General features: G+C 44.1%; 1 protein-coding gene across 2 annotated transcripts in view; it reads right to left on the bottom strand.

The window, feature by feature from the left end:
• Positions 1-7,455, bottom strand: part of PPP4R4 (protein phosphatase 4 regulatory subunit 4) — a gene marked incomplete at both ends in the record, with an annotated part of 94,851 nt that extends 87,396 nt beyond the window's left edge. For both annotated transcript variants that reach the window (XM_080913294.1, XM_080913295.1), the window contains 2 exons: positions 5,973-6,046; positions 7,333-7,455. In XM_080913294.1, the coding sequence (XP_080769420.1) occupies positions 5,973-6,046; positions 7,333-7,455 (197 nt within the window). The remainder of the gene's footprint in view (positions 1-5,972; positions 6,047-7,332) is intronic.
• Positions 7,456-26,297: the final 18,842 nt, after the last annotated feature.

Genomic DNA, 26,297 nt, shown 5'->3' with positions numbered 1-26,297 from the left:
AGAAAGATCACAAAGGAACACATATATTTGCTAACACACTTGCATATAATGCTTACAGCAGCATTGTGCATAAAAATTCCAACTGGAAGTCAGGTAAATATCCACCACGGGCATAAGTTGTGATCACTCTTACAAGAATACCATAAGCAATGAAAACAGACTACTAACAAACTATCTATTGCTTCTTGAATCAATATGGATAAAGCTCTCTGTAATGGTAAGCCAAGGAGACCAGGCACACACACACACAGAGAGAGAGAGAGAGAGAGAGAGAGAAAGAGGAGAGAGAGAGACTATGAATGTAACAAACACCACAGTATGTCTCTCTCTAAGTCAGACAAACTCATCTGTAATGTCAAGGAGTAACTCCCCTCTGAAAGAGGATGAAGAAAATGCAATGAGTTCACAGGAGGCTACGCAATAAACAATGTTCTCTTTCTTAATATGAATGCTAGCTCCTTAGCTGTATCCATTTAGGAAAATTCAACAAGCTATATATGTATGACCTGTGAACATTTCTGTGTGTATTCAAAGCTTGCTTTAGAAGACAACACACACACACACACACACACACACACACACCTTTAAATTAGATCCCAAATTCACTAATTTTACCTTAAGTATTTAAAGGGTAGCAACAACAAACTGCACTGTAGGACTTCAGCATAGGGCCATGAGTCACAAAATCAGCACTAAAAAGCAGACGGTCTCAAAACTAGAAACCACAACAATAGTGAAAATCAGGGGCATGTGAAGAAATGGAAGCCCTTTAAAACACGGGCATGCGGTGGGGTTTTCCATACAAATGTTCACTTTCAGATATCTCAGATATCAAGAACAGGTATTGTGTAAAATATATATCCAAAACTAGATAACAAAGTGCACCATTGGTGCTGCCCCTGCCTGCCTCCCACTGGGGTCTTAAACACAGAGTGAGCTGGGGTTCTTAGTGGGAACCACAATTTACTGCCCTGTGTTCATTGCCCTTGAACCTCCTCGGTTCAAGCCAGAGTGCAAAATGTTTGAAAACTCACAAAAAAAGTGGAAAATATTTTCTAGAGACTTTAAAAGTAAGCAACACAAAAAGTTTGTTAGGTGTTCTGTCCAATGAACACATTCAGTACAAAATATCAATAGCACAATGCTAGGACAGGGCACCATTTGCAAAATATCTATAAATCTGCAAGCCAATCCAACTGTCACTCGGTGGAAAAAGCTTTCGTAGAGTCTGGTTTCTGAGTATGTACTATCAGCAAAAGAAGCTAACAGGTATCTATCGCAAACTGCAGTTGACAACTTTATTTTAAACTTCATTAAATTATTAGGAAAAAGCAATAGCACTATCCTCTCCAAGGCTTTGACTCATATGCTGAGCTCTGAGTGTCGGGGAAGCAGGGAGAACAGAAAACAGACAGAAGGCTAGAGTTAACTGGGCACCCCAGTGCTTGGTGCCCCCCCATTCACATTTTGGGAAAACAGGAATATTTCTACTTTACAAATGAAAAACATGAGAGATCTAAAACCTTAGTAGCTTTCCTATAAACACAAAAGTAATCAGCACAGAATAGTATATACTCTGATTCTACTGGCCATCTCACACACACACACACACACATACACTCCCAAAATCACAAGCTGCTTAATTCCTCTAGAGTTTTAGCCATCTTAAATTCTCTTCCCTGTGTTAAGAAGTGTATATATTCATATCACAACACAAACAATAAAGAATGAAAAACAACATGACCTGTCCTTCAAAAGTGTGAGATCTGTTAAAAATAAAAAGCAACATGTACAAGTTAGGGAGCATAAAGGAATACTTATCTCTTGAGGCACACTGGTACTAAAACCACAGGGGAGTTGAAGCCATTTTAGCATTAGGGAAGGCCTCAAACGAGGTGCAAGGTTGCATCTGGACCCTGGGATGGGAAATGTTAGACAGGTCTGACAAAGGGATACTCTCAGACGAAGAAAGGCAGAGTGAATGAAGACAACATGGATCTAAGTGACAGTAAGAGATCAGCATTACTGCTCCAAAAAGTACTGACCTAAGTAGAAACAGCTCAAATGTTCATCCACTGATAAACGGATCAAGAACATGTGGTACAATAGTCCCTCCTTACGCAAGACATTTCTTTCTGTGTTTTGTTCTTCACCCTCAATTACTATTAAGATATTACATGGAAATTTCAAGAAATAAAAATTCATAAATTGAAAATAAGATGACATTTCTGCAAGAATGATACGATTTCTCTTTTTGCAATGCCCTCCAATACATCAGTGTGTGTGTGTGTGTGTGTGTGTGTGTGTGTGTGTCTTAGTAATGGCTAAAGCACAGGGCTAGTAGTGCTGGCAATTTAGATATGCCAGAAAGAAGCCATGAAGTGCTTCCTTTAAGTAAGAAAGTAAACTTCTCAACAAGAAGGCAAGAGAGAGAGAGAGAGAGAGAGAGAGAGAGAGAGTCTCAAACTACAAGAGTTAAGGCCACAGTGCGTTTTATATGCCTAGTAATGATGGAAAATGTGTTAAATATCAGGACTTAGTACTCTGTAGTTCCAGCATCCGATAGTGGGTCCTGAAACACATACCCTGTAGATAGCAGGGAACTACCATATGCCCAGGCAGTAGAACAATAAAAAGGAATATAGTAATGATGATCTACCGTGAACCTTGGGGATGTGTTTCTAAGTAAAAGAAGTGAAATGCAAAGGCCACATCATGGACCATTCATTTCTAGGGATGCCAGAAGCAGGTCCAGGAGGACAGGGAGCAGATTAGTAAAGGGGTCCCCAAAGCTGGAAGGATTCAGGCGTGAGATGCAGTTACAGGCCTACAGGGAGATAAAAATGTTCTAAAATTGAGAGTGGCATTAGACGCACAGTTCTGTGAATACATGAGAAATACTGTCTGCTTTAAAAGAAATCATATAAAATGTGAAACTCAGATCAGTAAAGCCATTTTAAAATGTGAGGAATGAACAGGGTTGTCACAATGCATAGCCAAGGTAGCCACACCTACCAAGCGTTTTAAATGCCTTAAGGGCCTAGGGTTATCTAGGAAACAGTTAAGAGATGTATGAGTGAAATTTTACTTAATGAAAATACAGTATGCATACTTAAGACTCTTCTCTAATAAAATTATTCACATATTTTGAGTACATTCCTAAAATACATGCCAAAATCACACTGAAGAGAGAGAACAGGAAAAAGATGCTGTGATCTGGGTTTGACTAAGATACAAGCTGTGACTATTGAAAAAGTTGTTTTGCTTTGGTGCTAAATGCCACAGATGGGTCTATCAGCCTCATATTTATGCAAAATTCACAGTCATCTGTGTTAAATCTTCAAGCATCGTAATGTTCTAAACTTTCTGCTAAAATCACAATGATAACTGACCTGTCATACTTTCAGACCAAAGTAATAGACAGTGCACTTATTTGTCATGGGGTATTGGATTCAATTTAAGTGCCATGAGAACCTCCATTATTGTAAAGCTTTGCCTACTGACGCTTACACATTTGGCTGAATCATAATGTAGCATCATTAATATTACAAGAATTGGGAGATGAAAGATGGCTCAGTGGATAAGAGTATTTGCTGTTCTTCCAGAGGACTGGGGCTCCAGTTCCAAGGGATTCAATGCTTCTTCAGGCACTTACTGCATGTGGTGTACAGACACACATACAGGAAAAACATTCATATATATAGAACATGTATTTTTTTTTAAAGGATTCTAACAGTTTAAATATAGTAAGAGAACAAAAGAACCAAAATCTAACACACAAAAGCAGAAAATACACATGCCAACACCAGGAAAGATAAAGCACTCAAAACTGAACCTGAAAATCATCTACACAGGAAAAAGACAGAAGTCCCTATTGGGCTCTGGAATATTAAGAACAATTTTTAAAGGACTAAGTTATTTAAAACAAGGGGCTCATTCTAAGAGAGCAGATAAAAAGGAAAGCTTTAACAGAAACAGTGTGAGTACATCTAGGAGACTACCCAGTCTCCTCCCCTGAATCTTGGAGAAGAATCCTTCAGACAATCCAGCCATGATCCCTCTAGATACTCGCCAGAAAGACAAACTCCACCTGTCCCCAGGAGGTGATGAGGGGGCAGCAATACTAAAGAAGAATTTAGTGGGGTAACCCACACACAAGCAAACTAGTGTTCCCCTTTCTAAGCACCTTGCAAGCCTCCTCACAGGTAGGTAAACCACAAGAAACTAAAGGAGAGTGATCTCTTTTTAAACTCTCTGAAAAGGAGGTGGGAGTGGTTAATCCGGCCTTTGTAAAATTCTAGAATTAAGGGGACCATAAATTCTATGTCTGAATAAAATGAAAACAACTTAGTTGTCTCTAACCTACAATAAAAGCAAAGTGAAAAACCTTTAAAAAGGGGGGGGGGAGGGATGGTTATCAGTGACATCTAGAATGAGGTGTCTGCTGTCAGCTTAAGTAGAGCAAGACTCTCAGTTTCCTGACACTAAGCCAGGGTTTGCACTACAAGAAAACAAAGAATGCCATAGGCATAGCAGGACTTGTTTTTTTGTTTTGTTTTGTTTTTGTTTTTTTTTATCATTAACTGCTCCATATCAAGAGAAATGTATCCAATATTCTTCAACTGTCTGTTCACTTGCAGAAGATTTATGGTGAAAGCCAATTGGCAGGAAAGGTCTCATTATGAAGCACTGGCTGCCCTGGCATTCTCTAGGTAGCCCAAGCTGTCTCTGAACTCCCAGCAATTCTTCTGCCTCAGCTCTGGGAATACAGGTGTACCCACCAAGCCCACCTTCACTTTGTTTTGCCTGCCTGCTTGTTTTTGTTTATCTGTTGGTTTGTCTGTTTGGTTTGGGTTTTATTTGGTATGATTATTGAAGACCATGATCAACAGGGTTCAAATGGAAAGTACATTGATAGTAAGAACAGAAAATCAGGGTGCCACCAGGAAGGTAAAGAATAATTAAGGAAAGTCCTAAGAGAGGCTGAGAATACAGTTTGGTGGTAAACACGTTGCTTGACATAGACAAGGCCCTGAATTTGAGGAAGAGGGGAAAGAATCTTAAAGAAGGAATGTTTTTTATATATTCAGTGAATACCATGGAACTAGAACTACGATCTATAATCAAGAACAGAATAAGAAGAAAGACATCACCTGAAGCTAGTAAAGCAGACCTAAGCAAAGGAGACATTGTAGGAGGTAAGGCCAGTTTTCAGAATCTGAATCCAAACAGTGAAGACTAATTTACCAAAAAAAAATATATAGATAGATAGATAGATAGATAGATAGATAGATAGATAGATACACAGGTGAAAAGAATTCTTAAATGTATACAAAGTGCTATACTCCCCTTACCTCGAACCCAAATGGAAACCTTTGTGATTAATATAATTAATAGAATCATCAGAAGCATATAGCAACAACATAACCACTTGTCTTAAGCTATTCTGTAGAGCCTATGAGATGCTCTGAAACTTAAGAGAGTAGACTCAATTTAATCTTTTCAAAAAGAAGCTTGCAAGCAACATAAAGCTCACATTGCAAAGGTAATATAAACTATATTCTGGGCAAAAATTCATTTTTGAATTTTTTCCATATAGTATTGCATACAATATTCATTCTCTACAACAAGCTTAAAAATTAATCACTGGGTACCCTTAAATCTTACCTATCCTTACTGAGCAAGTTGGAAAGTAATTTCAAAGGGATGTGATTCAACTCAAACCATTAGCTGTCCTGCAGTACCTCCTCCAGGCAATGTTCTTTAAATTAGATATGTTATTTGATTTCGGTTCTCAGATTCATAAGCCCAGACCTAACATAATTCATAATTCTGATGCACACAAAAGTACTCTGTCCCTGGGGAACAGTCAATCTGAACACCATCGGCAACTGAAACATAATGTTGCAGAAACAGTTCATGTTTGCCCAGCAGGCAAAGGGCAATAATGTGAAAGAAAGGCTGAGACATACCTGAGCAGATAAACAGCCCTGTCGATATCACTGAGGTCTTCATCAACAGTCAATCTTTCTATTTCTTCTGCTGTCTGTCAAGTACAAAATGCAAATTAGGGCACACAAACATTTGCTCACTGTTGGCTCCCAAAAATCCCTTGATGACCCTATCTGTGAAAAAGCTTCACAAGTTAGCAATGACAACTAATCTGGTGAATCTTCTACACTGTATCAAACACAGATATCCAGTTGGGTGCTGAGAGGGGGACTGTCTTTACTCTTATAGACTGCAGGACCTGATGGAATCAACTTCATACGCATACATACCACATGTGAACACACGTACCTATATATTCACTTTTTTTTATCTCCAACACAATACCCCAAGCTGCTACAGCATTTTCCACACCAAGAGATGTTTTAAAAGGGAGTTGAATGTGACAGTAAAGGAAAAGCTTTGTAGCTCCTGTTAGGAACCAAATGAACTCAGACTGAAAGGAACCTAAAGGTTCTAGATAGGTAATGAGGGATGGGTTAGAAGGGGAGGGAAGAGGACCATAAACTAGGTCGGTCATCTGTGAGGGTGAGGGTTGGAGGGAGCCTCAGGAGGCTGGAAAGATGACTCTGCTGGGCTGGAGAGAGAGTGGAGGTTCAGGGACAAACAGAAGGTTGACTCCCCCCCAAGAGGCCTGGGGAGCAGGGTCCTGCCTACAGTCCTGGAGGGCCTGGGAGGATGCACGGTGACTCAGGATGGGAGAAAAGGGTTGAGAGAGGTTTTAAAACCCTGAACTAGGACGACTCTGGGAAAGGTGCCTCTCCTTGGGAGATGAAGGGAGGCCATGCTGCACAGGGAGACCCAAGCTTGATCTTATGCAGAGGTGGGGGGAGGACCCTGAAAGGATGGGACCTGAGCCGTCCGGGCAAGAGATGGAACTAAGGCTGTGTGAAACCGAGGATGGGCCGGCGAGCAGAACCTGGGAAGTCACCACGGGCTGAGAAGCCGGCTGCGGAGGCTGGCCCAGAGAACAGCGGCGTGGCCGTTTGTGGGGGAGGCCGGAGCAGGGTGGGGCATAGGGCTGGCCGCAGTCGGGGACCAAGTCGGGGGACCCGATTGATTTCAGTTCGGAGACAGAGATGGCCATATCAAGGGACCCAGTTGGCTCCAGTCAGAGGAAAGGACTAGCCTCGGTCAGGAGACAGGGCTAGCTCTAGTCAGGGTAAAGGGCTGGTTCCAGTCAGGGGTCAGGGACAGGCCGACCATCGGCAGGAAACGAAGCTCTGAAGTGGCTGCGGTGACAACAGCGACTGGCGCTGGAGCGCCAAAGGGCAGTCGGACGGGCGGGCAGCCCTGAGGGGAGCGTCTCTCCGTCCCGCGCACCTTGAGGCTCCGGCGGACCGGCCTCTCGATGATGGTGAGTTCCTGCAGGTCCTCCATGTAGCCGAACAGGCTGTTCTGCCCAAAATCCATCGCGACGCCGGCGTCGGGCGGCGGCGGATGCATGGACCACCGAGGGGCTCCCTCGCCGGACCGCCCGAGCGGCCCCGGGATGCCGGACGCGCGCAGCCCCGCGCCGCCCACCAGAAGAACTCTCTCGTCCCGCTCTCGGCCGCGGGGAAGCAGAGTAAGAGGCCGCAGGATGCGAGAGCACGAACGCCGCGGGAGCACGAGCGCGGCAGGAGCCCGAGCACAGCGCACCGAGGGGGCGGGGCGGGCGAAGGGGGCGGGGCGCGAGGAGGGGGCGGGGCCAGAACAGGGAGACACCTTAGCGGCCGCCTCGGCCCCACCCCCGCCCGGGGGGGGGGACTCTGCCCGCGGTAGGACGCAACTGCCGCGCAACGTCTCACCGCGGTTCGGCTCCCTGGTCCCTCGCCCCGCCCCTATGGGGTAAGCCCCGCCCTTCGGCGCGTGCGCAAAACTCCTCACATCCCCAGGCGGCCGGGAGGCGGGCTGGGGGCGGGATATGGGCGCGGGCAGGCTGAGCCAATGAGAGTGAAGCGGGGGAAGTGTGCGGTGTTTTGGACTCTCACGCACCTGTGAGAGTAACTTTCTGGTTATTTGGTGGCTGCTCTGCTCTGCTGACCTGCCGCTGGTGCAGACAACCTCCTGCTAGCTCAACTCCCAGCCTAGGGGACCCTGACCCTCGACTGGCCAAAATAAGCTGGTTAGTGCTTAGTGTGTGCCTGAGGCTAGGAGACTGGTGTCTGGGAATACAGTCCTGCAGTGCTGGTGTGGGAGGAAGGGAAATATCCCAAAAGGCCTTCTAGAAAAAAGGCCTAAACTGAATCCTGAAAAAAAATCAGTGAGGCATTTCTAGGAGAGGTTAGAGCCCGCCCTTTCGGGTAAAATTTGGACCCGTGATGAGTTCAGCTCTCTTAGAGTTCTGGGAGGTAGTGCTTAGCACAGTGGGAAGAAACAAACAGACATGTAAGACCTTGGTGGAGCAGCTGACTCGACTCGCTTACATTTTGGTTCAAGTCAAAGTAGCAGTCATGGCCTTTCCTTTTTATTTCCTGTATACAATACACACGGGTGCACGCTGGGATATACACATAGGGACAGAAGGGAAGAGGAATAAGCTATGCTATTCATGTTCTTCACCTCATGCCAATCATGAGCCTGCCTCTTATTCCATGCTCTCGCCCCACTTACACACTCACAGACACACTCTCTTGGGTTTAAAATATGCCCAGTATATGTACATACCTCAAAACGAATCAATGTTTTGGGTTTGTGTGTCTGCTTTTATTAAAAAAAAAAAAAAAAAAAAACGAAGTGATGCTATGGTCAGAACCCATTCGGTTGCTTAATTTTTCCTCAGTTTGATATTTCAGACGGTGTATTCATTTCCCATCCCTCTGCCAAAATACTGGACAGAATCAGTGTAAAGGAAGAAAAAATCATTTGGCTCATGATTCCTAATTTTATGTTTATAGTCATTTGGCCCAATTGCTTTGAGCACAGCTGTGGCAGGCCATCACGGTGGGAACTTGTGACAGAACACTGTTTGCCTCAGGACCACAGAAGGAGTGGGTTGCCAGAGGTCCCAAGAGCATACCCTTGGTGACCTAATTTGTTTCTGACATCTTCAGATAGCACCATGTCTGCTAACCAAGTTTTAAGACATGGCCTTTGGGGGAGATTTAAGATATGACCTTTAACAAGGCTGTAGCTTGGCATGTGGCTCTGTACATCAGTAAGGCATTAATCTTGCCACTGACCAACTCTACTTCTGTCTTTGTTAGGGTTTTATTGCTGTGAAGGAACACCATGACCATGGCAACTCTTAGAGAGGAAGACATTTAACTGGGACTGGCTTAGAGTTTCAGAGGTTTAGTTTCCCATTATCATCCTGGTGGGAAACATGGCAGCATGCAGGCAGATATGGTCCAGGAGAAGGAGCTGAGAGCTCTACATCTTGATCGCAGTCAGCAGAAGAAGACTGACTGTACCAGGCTGGGCATAGCTTGAACATAGGTGACCTTTTGAGGTCTTTTTTGCTCTGCCCCTAAAGTGATATACTTCCTATAACAAGGCCATACCTACACCAACAAGGCCATACCTCCTAATAGTGCTACTTACTGTGACCAAGCAATCAAACACTGTGTCTATGGGGGCCATACCTGTTTAAACCACAAGTTATATGCCCAATGATGTCATCAAGTCCTCAAAAATGGACCTACAGTGAGAAATTGCTTGGGTCCTGGAGCCTCCGAGCCTTGGCCTCTCTGTCATGCTGACGTCTAGGATGGCTTTATCCACTGACAGGCTAACCAGTGGTGCATAAATGAAGGAGGAATTCATATTTCCTCAGGCCACATGCTGGCACATGCTCTTATCTGATGGCCAGTTCATGTTAGATAGTAGTGTCGATTTAATATTGGCTTGTATTTTTTGATGACTTGATATGTTGACCACTTTCTACATATTTAACCACTAGGATCTTCCTCTTCTGAGATATGCCTATTTATGTTCTTGGCCTGTTTTCCTGCTGTCCTATTATCTTCCTAAGTAAATTGGAGGACTGTCTTATGTTCTAAATAATAATTCATAGTTTTGAACATCACAAATAGCTTTCCCAGCCCTTCAGTGCCTAGTCACTCTGCCCTTGCTGTCCTACAATTAATGAGAATGTTTCTTTTGAAATAGCCAAACACATGAAATTTTAGACATGGACATATGATGGATATGTCTTAGATGTCAACTTGACAATGTCTGGAATTAACTAAAACTCAAAAACAGAGGGGCAGACCTGTGAGGGGTTTTTACTAAATTTGAAATGGGAAGATAAGCTTCTAATCCAGATCTTTGAGGTAGGAGGACACATCTTTAATCCATATTTTAGGAGCTTGGAAAACCTACCTCTAATCTGAGCCACAAATTTTGGTAGAATCCTAGATAAGGACATAGAAGAAGGAAGCTCAAGATTTTAGCATCTATTGAAGACCAGCTGAGACACGCAGCCCCATGAACTGAGCAACTACTGATTTTTGGACCTTTTGTTCCTAGGCAGCCATTGTTAGATTAGCTGAACCACAGCCTGTAAGTCATTCTAATAAATTCCCTTTCTAGATATAGAGATTCATTCTATAATTCTGTTACCCTAAAACCCTGACTAGTACAGGGAGTATATTTGAAGGGAACCTATTTAAAAATTGTAGCTAAGTGTGCTGGCATATGCCTTCAATCCCAGCACTCACAAGGCAGATCACTGGGAGTTTGAAACCAGCCTGGTCTATATACCCAGTTCCAGGGCAACCAGGGCTAGGATATGGCTACATACTGAGACTCTCTCATTCTCTCAAAACAAAAACAAACAAACAAATAAAAAAGCAAACAAGCAAAACAAAACAAAAGAATAACTTATCACCCAAACCCAAATATATTATTCCCCTACCTGTTGCTCTATCTGGCTTCACATCTCCACCTATCATAATTAGGTCTTACACCACCTGGGGGGATCACTTCAATGTGTAATATTAATAGGAATGTGATATTACTGTTTTTATTTAGTGAGTCACGTTCCAGCAGCACCTAATAACACATTTTTGCCCCCAACAATATGTGCTTCTTTCTCTGTGTTATGACAAGTACCCATAGACACATCTGTTTCTAACTCTTCTTGTGGCTCTTTTAATACACATATTTTAGGCCAGTGCCATGTTAATTAAACTGCATTTTTGTTTGTTCATTTGCTTGCTTGCTTTAGATAGGGTTTTATGAGCCAAAGTTGGCTTCAAACTCATTATGTAGTCAACAATGACTTTGACTTCTAATCCTCCTACCTCTACATCTAGAGTTCTGGACTTAACACATGTATTCTACCATTCCTGGTGTGGTGCTGGGGTTTATACCTAGGACTTCATGCATAGGCAAGTACTTTGCCAGCCTTGTTATTTCCCCAGCTTGTGATTATTTTTATATGTCATATATGTGTGTGTGTGTGTGTGTGTGTCTGTGTGTGTGTGTATACATATGTATATGTCCCCCAGATACAATGTTATTTTTCATGGTTTAAGTTACTACCCAGCATTTGTGGTCCATTTGGAGCAGAGATTATCTCAGGCCATTCAGTTCTATCCTAGCTGAGGCAGAGCTAGAATAGAGCAGGAGTTGTCGATTTGCTCAGAGTTTCCATATGATATACTCCACTCACCTGTTAGCCACTTGCAAGCCATTTTGGTTATCAGGTGTTACTACTGTTCATGTCACAGTACTTGTTTTAGTTACATTTACTTTACTTAATATAGTTCCATTTTATTGTTAGTTCCTGTTGTGACTTTCTTACCATGTCTAATTTATAAATTAAACTGTCATGGATATGTATTTATAAACAAAAACCTAATATGCAGAGTTGGATATTTATTTTAGGTTTCAGGCACCTTGAAATCTATCCCCTATGTATAGAAGGGGAGATTAATGTCCATCTACACATCTGATTGAAGGGGAAACTTACAGTTTCTTTGGAATGTCAGAAGTGTTGGGTGGTGTTTTGCCGGGGCAGACATGTAAAACAGTGTTTTGCTGAAGCAAACACAGGTGAAAGGATGCTTTGTTAAAGTAAGCATGTAAAAGGACACATGATGAGATACACTGATGACACACATGTATTGGTTCACCTTGCATTGCATTTCTGAGCTCTGTTTGTCATGACTCCATGGAGAGAAATGCACCAAAAAACTTTTGGTGGTGTTCTGGCAGCTTCCTCGGACTAGGGCCAATAATAGCACAGTAATGCCAGCTGATACAGGCTCACATGGAGTTTTGCTGAGACAGACTCTCGTGGTAGGGTAAGACCCGTGGGAGGACATGTGATGTTTAGGAGTGGACTCAGTGGACAGTGACAGAAGCTTGCTTGCATAGCTAGCTTTGCAATGCTTTTGTTGGTCTTGAGTCTTCACTGATCTTCACGTCATTGAGAGAGGCACAAGAGAACTCCTGGCATCCCTGACGGTCATGGTTTCTCCTACTGACTTGTGCTGATTCAGTGGAGGTCTGGCTGCTAGGTCATGCCACCGCTGCTGATACATGTTTGCTATCCTGACACCATTGAACTGGGCTGCTGATATATTCATAAAATGCTTGGGAGTGGATCAACTGTTGCTGCTGATTTTCTGACAACGAAGTTTGGATTTGCTCCAAAGAACAATTTTTAAACAGGTCCACTTCCCCCGTATCCTAATCACCTTTCTTTTCCACTACCTCAGGTGGGTGGCAGGCTAGAGGGGAGGTTAAAACATTTAAGAACCCACACTCAAAGTGGGTCTTTGAAAAATGTAAACTTACATCTGATAGAGCATATATCTCTCCATTCTTTACTTTCCTTTTTCAATGTTTCTTTGGAACAAAAATAATAGGTGCTGAGCCCAAAGCTAAAATCCTGGCTTATGTTCCATACTATACAAAGAGGGTTCAAGGGGCAATGGAAGGAGCAGAAATATAATAGTATGAGGAGGAAGAAAAGACAAAGTCACAGGGAGCAAAGCCTATGTAGCTTCCCTTGGCTCTTAACTACTGAAAATTTACCCCTTTCCTTTGATGTATTACTGAAACTAAGTATTACTTAGGAACATTGCCCTGCTTGAGCTAAGGGGTATGGCATATTTGGACCCTATCATAGTGTCATCTAAGATTTGGTGACACTATTCACTGAACACTTGCTTGAATACACAGACTTAGCTTTAATGTTGGCTATTAGAAGGCAGGAGGTTGGTGAAGAGAAACACTCAGTTTGATGAGTGGAATCTGTAAGTGCTCTAACGACCATCCTGGGATGGAAGGAGCCTGGCTGCCAGTGTGACACATGGACCATAAGTTCCCCGAGTGCTGTTTTTCTTTCCTGCCCTGATTTCACACATGACTCAATGTGCCCTCATAGCAGCACAGAAACATGTTACTGTTTGACCAGACATGAAGCTGAAGGAAGGTGTGTGATTTAGGCAAGAGCACACAGCTAAGGAAAACTAGACATAGTCACTTCATCTGCTCATTTAATCATAACATGAGGCTAAGAACAAGGACTTTGGAGCTCAGCTTTGATCAGAGCTCAGCTACTTCCCACTATCCTACTTAATGTCATTGTCCTTGAGTACAGCTAAGCTAAGACTAATCGTGTGTAGGGAACCTGGGAGGCGGCTCAGTGGGTAAAGAGCGTACAGTGCATTGTGATGAGGATCTGACTTTGGATCCCCACAAACAACTTAAAAGCTGGGTGTAGTGACACATGGCCATAACCTCTGCTGGTTATGAAGTATGTAGACCATGAGACTATGATCAGCCAGTAAACTCCGGGTTCAGCGAGTGACTGTCTCCAAAAATAAAGTTCAAAGAAGAAAACAAAGACTCCCCACCATTGGCCTTTACCCATAAGTACATGGGAGAGCAATCCACACACAAGTACATACCACCAAATGCACACATATGCACACAACAATAATAATAACAATAGGAGCTAGAAACAATAGGGGCTCGGCAATTAAGAGCACGCATGATATGGCTCTTCCAGAAGACCTAAGAGCAATTCCAACTACTGATATAAGGAGGCTCACAACAGTCTGTAACCCTAGCCTCAGGGCTTCTGATATCCTATTCTGAACTTTCTAGGCATCTGCATTCACATGTGCATACACACACACACACACAATAAATTTTAAATAATAATATTTATTTCCAAAGGTTGTTAAAATAATATGTATTTGTGATGGTTTGCATATGCTTGGCCCAGGGAGTGGCACTAGTAGAAGGTGTGGCCTTATTGGAGGAAGTGTGTCACTCTGGGGATGGGCTTGGAGACACTGCTCCTAGCTGCCTGAGGATGCTCAGTCTGTTCCTGGCTTCCTTTGGATAAAGATGTAGAACTCTCAGCGCCTCCTGTACCATGCCTGCCTGGATGCTGCCATGCTCCTGCCTTGATGATACTGGACTGAACCTCTGAACTGAACCGAACCTGTAAGCCTGCCCCAACTAAATGTTGTCCTTTATAAAAACTTTCATTGGTCATGATGTCTATTTACAGCAATAAAACCCTAACTAAGACAGTATTCCATTTTTTAAAACTTTTCCAGAGCCAGTCGGGAGTGGCACATACCTTTAAACTCAGCAATTGGGAGCCAGAATCAGATCTCTGAGTTCCAGGCCAGCCTTGTCTACAGAGTGAATTCCAGGATATCCAGGTCTACATAAAGAAACTATGTCTTGAAAAACAAAACACAAACAATTAAAAAAATAAACAACTTCCCAGCATAAGAGGGTATTCTTACTATTATTGCTAGCAGACGAGTGACCATCTGGATTCAGGTTCAGAAAAGAATCAATAAACTGTAAAGAGCTCATTGATTTCTATGGGAGTTAAAGTAATACTTCCTCAAAGACATTCCTGACCTAATTCCCTGAGCCTGTGAATCATGTCTGCACAGAAAATGGACTTTGAGGTGACTGATTTATGGTGGAAGGTGATCTTCCACTTTCTTCTCGATTGTTTGTCATAGAGGACCTTTTGCGTGAAAGAGGGGTAGACTTCGGCAGTCCAGAAAGAGTTCGTCCACACAAGGAGGACTAGGCTAACCATTGTGCCCATTCAAAAACAAAGGAACAGAGAGATGATGATCTGTAGAAGTCTGATAGGCAAGGCAAGTCTCCCAAACCTTGAAATTTCTCCTCTAGATCTCCAGATGACAACCTGGCCTTAACTGATACCTCAGATTCAGCCCAGTGGAAACTACTTCAGACATCTACCTTCTAGACTGTGAAAGAAAAAAAAAACTGTTGTTTCTGCCACAAAGTTTTGTAGTAACTTGTTACAGCAGCAATAGGCAGAGCACAATGATCTATATAGAAAAACAAACTGGAATTTTATTTTACCTGGACCAGACTCCAGGAAACAATTTCAGGTGAATATAAAATGTTGAGTCCTGCTTGGCCACATAAGGGAAGGGACATGGTTCCCTCCCCTGGAGCAGAGCTAGCAGGGCTTGTTTGTGTAATAGTGCATATATTTTCATGTTCCTCCTTCTGGAAATGTCCTCTCTGCCAAAATTAATTATTCCATGATAACCAGAGACAGCATGAGTCTGAGAGGTAAGAGTATTTCTAATGTCTTACCCAATGGTAAATGCTGAATCCTTCAGGGTAGCCCCTGAGGCTGTGGGAAAGAACTCTGAAAACATGAGTTTAAAATATATATAATTTCTCAGCTATATAAAATATAATGATACAATATTAATTGTATAAGGAACTTTGCAAACCTAAAGAAACAGATAGCTGCACTATGATCCAACTTGTTAGAAAAATACAAAGGCAGGCAGATAGCTGAGTTCAAAGTCAGCCTGGGGCAGAGCTAGTTAGGGCCAATTCATAGTGGAAATGGTATCTCAGGGACTGTATCCTGAGCTAGCTCATGACCAGGCTAACTTATTGTCTGTGCTTACAAGGGCAGATCTCTGAATTCATTTGCAATGTTACAAAGAGGTACTTGCTATCTCTTTCTAAGAATCAAGGAGCTGATGTCACGGAATACTGATTCATGAGATAATCTAAAGGGAATCTGGGGTAAAGACTGAGTTGATATGTAAATAAATACTGGGTTTTTAAACTGCAAGAGATGAACTGTCCAGAGTTTTTAGGATTGTAAGAAAAGGTGGTCTTGTGGGAGAGCTGTCTGGAAAGCTGTCTCAAGAAGAACATGGGCATTCGCTTGTAACCCACGGTTTGACTTCCAGTCATTCTTTGGTTGCTCTCAAACACCCCTTCCTCAGAATCCCTCTCCAGGAAAAAAAAACTGAAACAAAAAGACATATATATCTACAACTTTTGAAAAAAAATATAAGAGACTATTTTGTACAACCCACTTCAAAAATGTGAATTTGTATTTATCAAAGATTGTGATAAGGTGTATTATAGACTGGGGAAAACTTCAGCAAATTAATCCTTAAGGAATTACTGTCCAGAACCTGGATCTTTTTTTTAATTAAGTAAACATAAAAGCATGCAAAATATGTATGCAACCTGAAAAAGCACCCTGCTTTTGTCTTGGGTTTGAAAACCATCTTTTAGTAAAGGCAAACTAGATCCATTCCTTTATATGATTAAATCTGTTTCTGGAGGATTGAATTATGTCCAACCTGTAACCTTAACATCAAATGGTTCTGTGCTGCCTGTTCCAGAAAACAACAACCATGCCTTTGTTTAGGAGATTGTTATAATCACCTTGCAACCATCCCTTCATTATGACCACCTTGTTATTACCACCTTGTTTTACCTTGTTATGACCACCTTGTTATGACCACCTTGTTATGACCACCTGTTACACCTTGTTATAACCACATTATTATACCTTGTTACTGAAAGACCCCCGAATTGGGGAAGCCCTCACTCTAGTACCTGGAGAACTCGAACCCAAGAACTCACAGAGAACCTATCTTGCTGCAATAAGGCAAGAGGTTTATTGCGGGGAGGGGGGGAGCCAGAGCTCTGGGGACAACACATATCTCACGCAGGAGATAGAGGAGTCGACTCCGAACTCAATTAGGGGGACATATTATAGGGAACATTACATAGGTAGTTAGCAACAAGCGCATAACAATTTCATTGATTTATTCAAATTGGCACACTCTGTCCTCTTTTGGATATGATTCAACTCCAGATCACCCTATTTTGAAGCACACTGACCTTCATACTAGTTTTTCTCAGGACTGCAGAGCCAGACCTTATTGAGACCAGGTGGTCTGCGGTTTTTGTTCTCAGACTTGAGACATACTTGTCCTCAAGGCAGGGTTAGTGGGGCCAATTTAAATTTTTAACTCTTTCATTACTACCTTGTCATGACCACCTTATTACTATCTTATGACCACCTTGTTATAATCACCTAGCAACCGTGTCTTTATTTCAGGAGGTTGTTATGACCAACATGTTATACTTATGTTCTGCTTCTGTAACCCTGCCTATTTTTCTGCCAATATTTTCCCATCTGAAAAACCTCTACTCTGTAGCTATAAAAACTCTTATTTTTCCACTTCAAACACTGATCTCTTGACTCCTAACCTTGAGGGAAAGACAAACCATGTACATGGATTTTGAAATTCTTGCTTTAATTAACTTGGCCGTAATTCAAGATGATGATGATTTCCCCTCATATCTATGGGATTAACAAACCATATAAAGAAGAATTGCCTGTAAAACCATAAAATGGAGCCTAATGTCAATTCTTCATCATTAGCAAGGGTTGGGAGATGGCTCTGCTGGGAAAATGCTTATGGTGGAAGTATGAAGATCTAAGTTTGGACCTCCAGGGCCATGTAAAAGCCAGGCTCCGTGGCACATATATGTAAATCCCAGCACCAAGAGAACTTGGATGGCAGATTCACGGTGCTCTCTGGCCAGCCAATATAGCCAAATTGAGGAGTTTCAGGTTCAAATGAGAGAATCTGTCTCAAAATTCAAGGTGGAGGAAAATACCCAGCATTCACCCTCATACACGAATACATATAAACCTGCACACATATGTGTACATGGACATGCATATACCACATACAAAATAAATTAATACCTTAATAACTAAGCTTAACATTCATTAACAAAATGAGGTAAACATTTATGTATCCACCAAATGGGCAAAGATCATGCAGATGACAAACAGGAACAGTTACATGTTCTGACTGAAGTGTAAACTGATCCAACCACATTGGAAAAGAATTTGCTTCTTGCTTGTTAAATGAGATATGTTGCTTCTTCAAGGTATAAACATTCTTTAGAGCATATGCTCTAGAAAATTCTTGCTCATTTTCACATAGAGACATATACAAGAAAATTCATAGCAGTACAGACTGTAGCAAAAACCTGGAAACAACCCCAACAACAATCAACAGACAAATAGATAAATTAACAATTTTAGGCCCTAAAGTGAGAAACTGAAAGTGGAAATGAATGACTCTATCATTCACAAAGATACATTTTGTGAACACTTTGAACCACAGATATAAATTGCCAAAGATTATCTATGCCACAATACCATCACATGGGGTTCTAAAACATTAATATAGGTAATATAGATATGGTTAAGATGACCCCCCATGGTTAGATTATATACAGAATGCAATCTGCTGTTTAACTTTTGCAGTGAATTGTAACCAGAGTGGGACCCACAGAGGCACTGGAATGTACTGGTTTGCTTTGTTTTGTTTTCACAAAGTAACCAACGTTTTTTCTTTTATCTCTCTTTAAGATTCCTTTGCTTATGGAGGCAGTAGTGGTAGCACACACCCACAGACCTTGAATCCCAGAACTCAGGCAGCAGAGGCAGGTGGATCTCTTGATTTCTAGGCTAGCTTACAGAGTGAGTTCCAGGACTGCCAGGACTATGCAGAGAAATTCTGTCTTGAAAAATAAAATAAAAGAAGAGGTGTGTACTTGTTTCATGTAATTCATGTATGAGTTCATATTTTAGATTTTGTTTAATTTTTAAAATTTTATTTTTATTTTATGGATATAGGTGAATTAGGGTTCTCTAGAGGCACAGAATGTATGGAATGAACATATATAATACCCAACAATGGACAGCTGTGTTGCTCAGTCCCAAGAGGCTAGATGTCTCAGCTGGTCTTCTGTATAAGTTGGAATCCTAAAGATTCCAACAGATGTGCTGGAAAGTAAGTGCAAGCAAGCGAAGAGCAAACCTCTTTGTCCTTCTTCCATTGTCCTTATGTAGGTCTCCAATAGAAGGTATGGCTCAGATTAAAGGTATGTCTCAAGAAGCGTATGTCTACCAGCCTCAAGATTTGGGTCACAGGTGTGCCCTCCATCTCTGGATTGTAGTTCATTCCAGATATAATTAGGTTGACAACCGAGAATGGCCATCACAATAGGTATTTTGCCCGCATATGTGCTTGTGCACCATTTGCATGTCTGTGTCCTCAGAGGCTAGAACTGGGCATCAGATGTCCTGGAACTGGAGTTACAGACCGTGTCAGCCACCATGAGGGTGTTGGGAATCAGACACTGGCTGGAAGCACATCTGGTACTCTTAACTGCTCAGTCACCTCCCCAGCCCCAGTTTTACTTTTATCACATGTATATGTCTGTATGTGGGTTTGTGCATATGAGTTCAATGTCTGTGGCATCCATAGGAGGGGGTTGGATTCCCTCGAATTGGAGTGACAGGCTATTGTGAGCTACCTAAAATGAGTACCATGCTTTAATTGCTGATTCATCTATCCAGACCATAGTTTAAAACTGTTTAGATTAGGACAATTGTTTGATTTCTAGTTATGATTTAGCCATTCTGTTAAAAAATATGTTCATAATTGTTCTAGAAAAAGGCATTGTGGTTTAGATATGAATTGTCTACCAAAACCCATGTGTTGAAGACTCGGTCCCCAAACAGCTAGTAGCTCCCATCACTAAAGGGTGATCAGGATGGTTCTGTCAAAATCAGTGGGTAGATGGATTCCTATTTCATTGATGATTCATAATTTGGTGGGAGAACTTCGTTGGGATATGTCTTTGGAAGGTATATCCTCTCTCAGGCCCCTTTCTGTCTCCCTCTGCTTCCAGCTCCCAAGGGATAAGTGTCTCTGCTCTGACACCTGCTTCACACCATGATGCTTCAGCCTTGCCCAGATCTATGCTAACCAAGCCAGCAGACCGCAGACTAGGACCTGTGACACCAGGAGTCAAACAACACTCTTATCACTGGTTTTCATTGAGATGGTTTGTCTCGGTAACCAAAAGTGACTGACATACTAGGAATGGTTAGCAACAAACAGCCATGGAGCAAGCATACCATCAAGGGGTGCACAGACCAGTCAGTACACGGAAGTCACAGTCAATAACCACCCAATGCTTAATTACATCTTGGCATCTATAAAGGGAAAGATGGTAGGTGGTATCCCGCTTCCTGCTGCATAAGTAAAAACTGAACCTTTATTGTATTGTATCATTGAGATGCCATGTTTCCCTCAACACTTATCCCAAGACTGTGGGGCTGCAGCGTGATGGGGGGGGGTGTGGATTAGTTACTTTTTCATCACCATAATCACCATTCCCAGCAGACACTATTAGAGAGAGACACACACACACACACACACACACACACACACACACACACACACACACACACACACGGCATTTATTTTGGCTCATGGTTTCAGAGGTTTTAATCCATCATGGTGCTTCTGACGATGTGGCCAGACCATGACAACAGGAGCCACAGCAGAAGCTGTTGATGATGTATCATAATGCAGAGAGCAAATCGGGAAGAGGCAGAAATCGCATTCCCCACTCAAGGAACTGCTGCAAGTGATCTAATTCCTGTCAGTGAGGCACCTCCCACCAAGTGGAAAGCTGTTCAAAACGTGAGCCTTCGAGGGAGGGACATTTCGGTTGTGAATCCAAACACAGAAGGTTGGAGTAGAGCTATCGAGATAAATTTGTGGCCTGACAAAGACAGAAGTCTCTGTTGGGAGACAGGTGGAGGGATAGAGGTCAGGGAGGCGGGAGCACCTCCCACCACTCATTCTGTGTCTGATTTAATGACTCAGTGGGTGACACCTGCTGGTGCTCCATCCACCTCTGGCAGATACCCTTAAGTGAGTTGCTTCCGTTTCTCCTTCAGCTTAGAAACTGAGTGAACCAAAAGGATTTCCTGGGAACTCGAGCTCACAATCTGCCCAGAAGTTGGCCCACTGGTAAGGGATCCCCGTTAATGTTTACTGGGAGAGAGGAGAGAGAAAGTAGGGAGCTGGAGAAAGAGAAAAATAACAACAAAGAAGGCGTCCGCACAGACCTTGTCCCGTTCAGACTGAGCCACCTTAGTTTCTCACCTGGATCAACAAAGAGGTCATCAGCTTCTGCCCTTTGCCAACTTGGAGAGAATCTGCTAATGCAGCTAATGCAGCAATTCGGCATGAACTATGCATAGTTCAGGGTTTCTCAACCTACGCACCTTCACCACGTGGACCAGTGTCGTGGGTGAGGGAAGAGAAATGCTGCTGTGCCTGCCGTGGGTACCGCAGAGTGTTTACACCATCCCTGACCTGCATCTGCTACAGCCACTGTCACACCTCAAGGCCTCTGCGTCTGTCAACAAGAAGAGCAGCCAAAAAACAAGCCAAATACTCTTAACTCCAAGCAGCCCTGCAACACTTTCCCCTGCTTGCAGAGGGACAGTAAATCTGAGTGCCCTTGATTCCTCCCTCTCCTACTTCACCCACTCAGCTTCCTTCCTGCAGGCTGACCTTCCATCTAGCCCTCCTGCTCAGGCACTGGGATCTCAGTCTGAGCTGAGGACCCTGCTGCTCTCGCTTAGGGAGGATGCCCCACCCTCAGATTTCTGAAAAACTCCCTCCATCAGCGACTTTGGCTTCTGGCTTGAATGTTACCTTCTTGGGGAAGCCAACTCAATATGCCTCTTAGGAAATGAAAATCTCAATGTGTTCATTTGCTAGGGCACAATGAAGCATCGAGCGAGGGCTGGCTGAGTTAAGGCAAGGAATGGGTTTTGTCAAAATTCTTAAAGTTAGGAGTGCAAAGTCAAGGCACCCACTGGCAGACCTGGTTTGTCCTGAAGCTCTTGTCAGGACAGCCACGGCCCTATCATCTTGCTGGGTATACAGGCACCCCAGCTTGTCTATCCCAGTTCCCTCTTCTGTTGAGGACACTATTTAAACTAGTCACCTAGAGTTCGAGGGCTCTCTGAGATCTTAGGGTGTTAAGCTTGCACTTAGGAATTTTAGGGGTGTTACATTCAGCCCCTGACACCCACCATCACTAGGATCAGCAATGACCAGGCTGGCATTCTGAATAGTTTACCTTTTCCGCTGGATTACAGTCTTTTTCTCTTTCAGGTATCCACCGAGAATATTATCCCAGAAAGCCAGGGATTTTTGTCAGTGTTATTCCCTGCCCCATTCACTACATGGCAAATACTCATTACAGACAGGAGCAAGAACAGCCACTCCGGCTGCACCCTCGGGAAAAATCGCTTCTATATTCTTCAGCTCCCTCTCTCAGATGAGGGGGTCAAAGCTAAGATAACCCAGAGCAAGAACTCCAGTTTATTAGCCTCTCACTCTAGGAGAGGTAACGCCCTTGCAGCATTAACAGCCTCAGCTGGTTCTTTAAGCAGCCTGGAAGGGAGCCAGACCCCCAGCCCTCTGGAGGAAGGCTTCATCCCAGTCTGGAAGCATCAGAGCCTGCAGAGGTTGGGCCTTAGGCTGCCATGAACTAAGAAAGTGGAGTTTAAAAGGACCAGTTCTTGTTGCCTGTGGACTGGAAAGACTCCAGCCAGGTGAGCCCGCCAAGAGCGTGTCCAAAGCGGGAAGGGTGAAGGTAGGGTGTGTGGAGTGTGAAGGCCAGAGTGTGGAGAACAGAGGTGGGGCTAGAGCTGGCCAGAATTCCTAGTGGTCTCCAATGGTGGAAGGGGGCTTAGCAACCCAATAAAAACATGCACAGGTGGACAGAGCCAGGGGACCTGGATTTACCTTTGACAGCCCTGACAGACAATCCCTGTGCTCAGCAGCCAGGCCCAGAGAAACCGTTCTAGGCCTATGTGCAGGTGGGTGTGGATACCATGGACAGGCTGAAGGCACAGCTGGGACCAATTCCACAGCAATGAGGCAGTGGGAACCCAGATTTCCCCCCCACCATGCAGCCCAGCCTCCCACCAGCTCACCACTTCGCACACCCTCAACTCCCACCACCCCCAAAAAGCTGTCTCCTCAGCTAGGGGAGGGTGTCGCCTGCCACCGCTCCCCTTCTGGAGGGCGTGTTTTTCTCCTGCGTAGGTTGCCACCTTGGGTTATGCTTCCCCTTCAGGGCAGACCCCTCCCTCCAGAGGTGAAGAGACCCTGGCAGAGTCAACTGCCCAGCGTCTCCTGGGAAGCAGATCACACCACCTGAGCATGGGGAAGGGCATCTGTGGAGCTGTGATGGGGTGAGACTCTTGCTGCCGGCTGCCTGCAGAGGCAGCAGGAGGCTGATTATAGGGCTGGGTCCCTTGGCCCTGGCTGTGGGTGCAAGAAGCTGCCTCTGACGCTTAGCTGTCAAGGTGGGGGTGATGGTTGCCCTGGTGACTGGGCTGGGAAGTGGGCTGGCTTTGTAGGCACAGATGCTGAGAAGAAAATATAATAAGCCCAGCTAGAGTGCCCCCCACACACACACTTCCTTTCTTTTCTTTTTTATTGATCGGAACATCATTTGGAGGGAACCTTACCATTGTCAACGAAGAATGACCTCATGCATTCGGACCCCTACCCCAATGCCCTGCACCTCTCTGTGAAAACTCTGTTCTTCTGTCACCCTCCTTCTTAGTCCACGGAGACGGGGGGAGGGGGCTAGCTTAACTTGTTAGCCTAACGATGGACAGGTCGCTTCCGTTCTCTAAGCCACATGGGGATGAAGTGGCCCTGCAGACTCCAGTGATTCACTCACAGGCCCAGCGCTCGGAATCTGCATTTTAGCCTTTTTGCCTGCTGGACCCCCAGACACGCTGTGCCTGCATTTCTGAGCCACAGTCACTGAGCACAGAGAGCTATAGCTTTAGGACCAATTGGGGCAGTTGCTCTGGAGTCCACCTAAACCTGCCACCATCTAGAATGGCCAATCACAGAAAGGACCGGACAAGATGAAGCTGCAAGCCCGGCACAGTGCCTGACGCTAAATCCACAGTGGTTCTACTAACCCTCTTCCTGTCCCGTCTGCTTGCTGTCCTCCAGCCAAATCTCGGATCCAGGGATGTGATGTGCGCTTAGCAGCGTGCAGAGTCATCAGACTGGCAGGCAGACAGCAGAGGGGGCGGCTCCAACAGCTGGGCTCCACACCAGCGCTCTAGCTCTCCCTAAGCTGTTACTATGGTGAACATAACCACGACAACCTCTGTGTGTGTGTGGGGGGTAACCTTCTTCCACCCTCAGAGGGCTGTAAAAAGTCATTTTACAGACTATAAAGAGGTTGGGAGCTTCCTACCCACCCACATTGCACCCACTATTCCAACCACCATTCAGAACACAGTAATGACAAGGACTTGGCTGAATCATTCCACAAAGTTCCAGGGCCTGACACAGTGCCTGGCATACACCAAGCCCTCACTAAATGCTAGCTGAGTGGATCAATCAAAGGCAAATCTGCTTCTCCCCAACCTCCTAATCAAGACTGAGTTTCATTTAAGAGACAGAAAGAACCTAATTAGTCCACTGTTATGATTTGCATTTGAAAGGCCCCCTCTCCCAAAAGATCACTTGTGGAAGGCTTGGTCTTCTGTGAAAAGGTCAGAGATGCTGCAGCTCTGGGGAAGAAGTGAGTCAGACTATGAGGACACCGATGAGTTCATAGTCTGATAGCATTATTGAGAGGTAGTAGAGACGAGGGAGGCAGCTGGGTTAGAGGTAGATCGGTCATTCGAGGCATAATCTCAAGTATCTACCTTCTCGGTTCCTTCACCCTCTCTGCTGCCTGACCGCCATGCAGTGAGCATCTTTGCTCTTCTGTGCCCTGTTGCCATGACACCTAAGCCTCAGCACCTCAGGATGGAAATAACAGAACCAGTCACCCATGGTCTCAAAAGTCTCTGACTCTGAGTTCCCCATTACCCACTTCCTTATGCTGTTTTTCTCAGGCATTCCCGAATTGAAAAACTCATATTGTTTCTAGGGATTTTCCCGTGGCTTTCTTCCTTACCCATCCCCTTTATGTAGTTGTTAGTCCCTGAGCATTAATACTACCCCCTCCCCAGGAAAGCCTAAGATGTGCAGACACAACCTACAAGCCAAGCTCCAAACTTCTAAAGTAGTTTTGCTTGCCTCCATAAATTTATTCAGGTGAACCCATGGGCAAGAATTGTTATTAATATACCAAACTCAATATAATGAAAAAAATTAATATTTTCCCTTGCAAGGGACCTCTTTCCCCATCCTTGAACTTTTCACACTTCTTCTGTCTCCATCCCCTTCTCTCTTGAGGACTGCCTAGCCCTTCTCCACCCCCTAAGACATAACAGAATGGGTAAAACTCAAATTTGCTGACCACTGAAACTCACCAACCAACCTTACATAAGGAAAACAATAATTAAAACTCTTGGCTCTGACAACTTTAAATTTTTATCCACAGACTGATGTCTATCCTTTGGCATCATAAGGCCAGTGCTTGAGAAGCAGCATTTGGGCCAGATGTAGTAGTACCCACCTTTAATCCCAGCACTAGGGAGGAGGAGACGGAGACAGGAGCAAGTCTTCATGAGTGAATTCGGTACTAGCCTAGTCTACCTAGTGACTTCTGCATAACTGACGACACGCTGCTCTGTGGTATGATTAAGGAGAAGATTTTTACTGTAGATGTGAGAGACAGAACAACCAGAGGCATCTGGAAGACGCCCGACCAGAGAAGGAAGTAGACTGAGCATGTCCAGCGGATCCAGACATGGCCAGGGCTATTTGCAAGAGAGGGGAGGAGAATAGAGGCTGGAGGATAGAGAAGCACGGTGAGAGAAGCAGGCCGAGCATAGAGCCCAGTGAACATCCGGGTTATACGAGTGAACATCCGGGTTATACGAGTGAACATTCGGTTACACAAAGGGTTGCGCGTAGCTGGGAGAAGGAAGCCATGAGCTAGAGGGAGTTTAGGGCAGAGGAGGTGCGAAGAGCTAGGAGTCTAGTATGGACTTGGAAACGTACAAAAGGGACTTGTGATACGGAGGATCTGATGTGCAGCTTGGTGCCACAGGTAGCCATATGTCCCTTCTGCCAGAGGTAAGGAAAATGACCCACTTTAATAAACAGGAACCAATTTCACTAGTTCCTGAGAAATGCTGGCTTTTATCTAACTGCCAGAAATCCTCCTACAACCCAGGTTGAGCTCCT

This window comes from Micromys minutus, assembly GCF_963924665.1.
Source record: "Micromys minutus genome assembly, chromosome: 1".
NCBI lineage: Eukaryota > Metazoa > Chordata > Mammalia > Rodentia > Muridae > Micromys > Micromys minutus.
The sequence above is the reverse complement of the archived record's forward strand: the minus strand, read 5'-3'. Positions and strand labels throughout refer to the sequence as shown.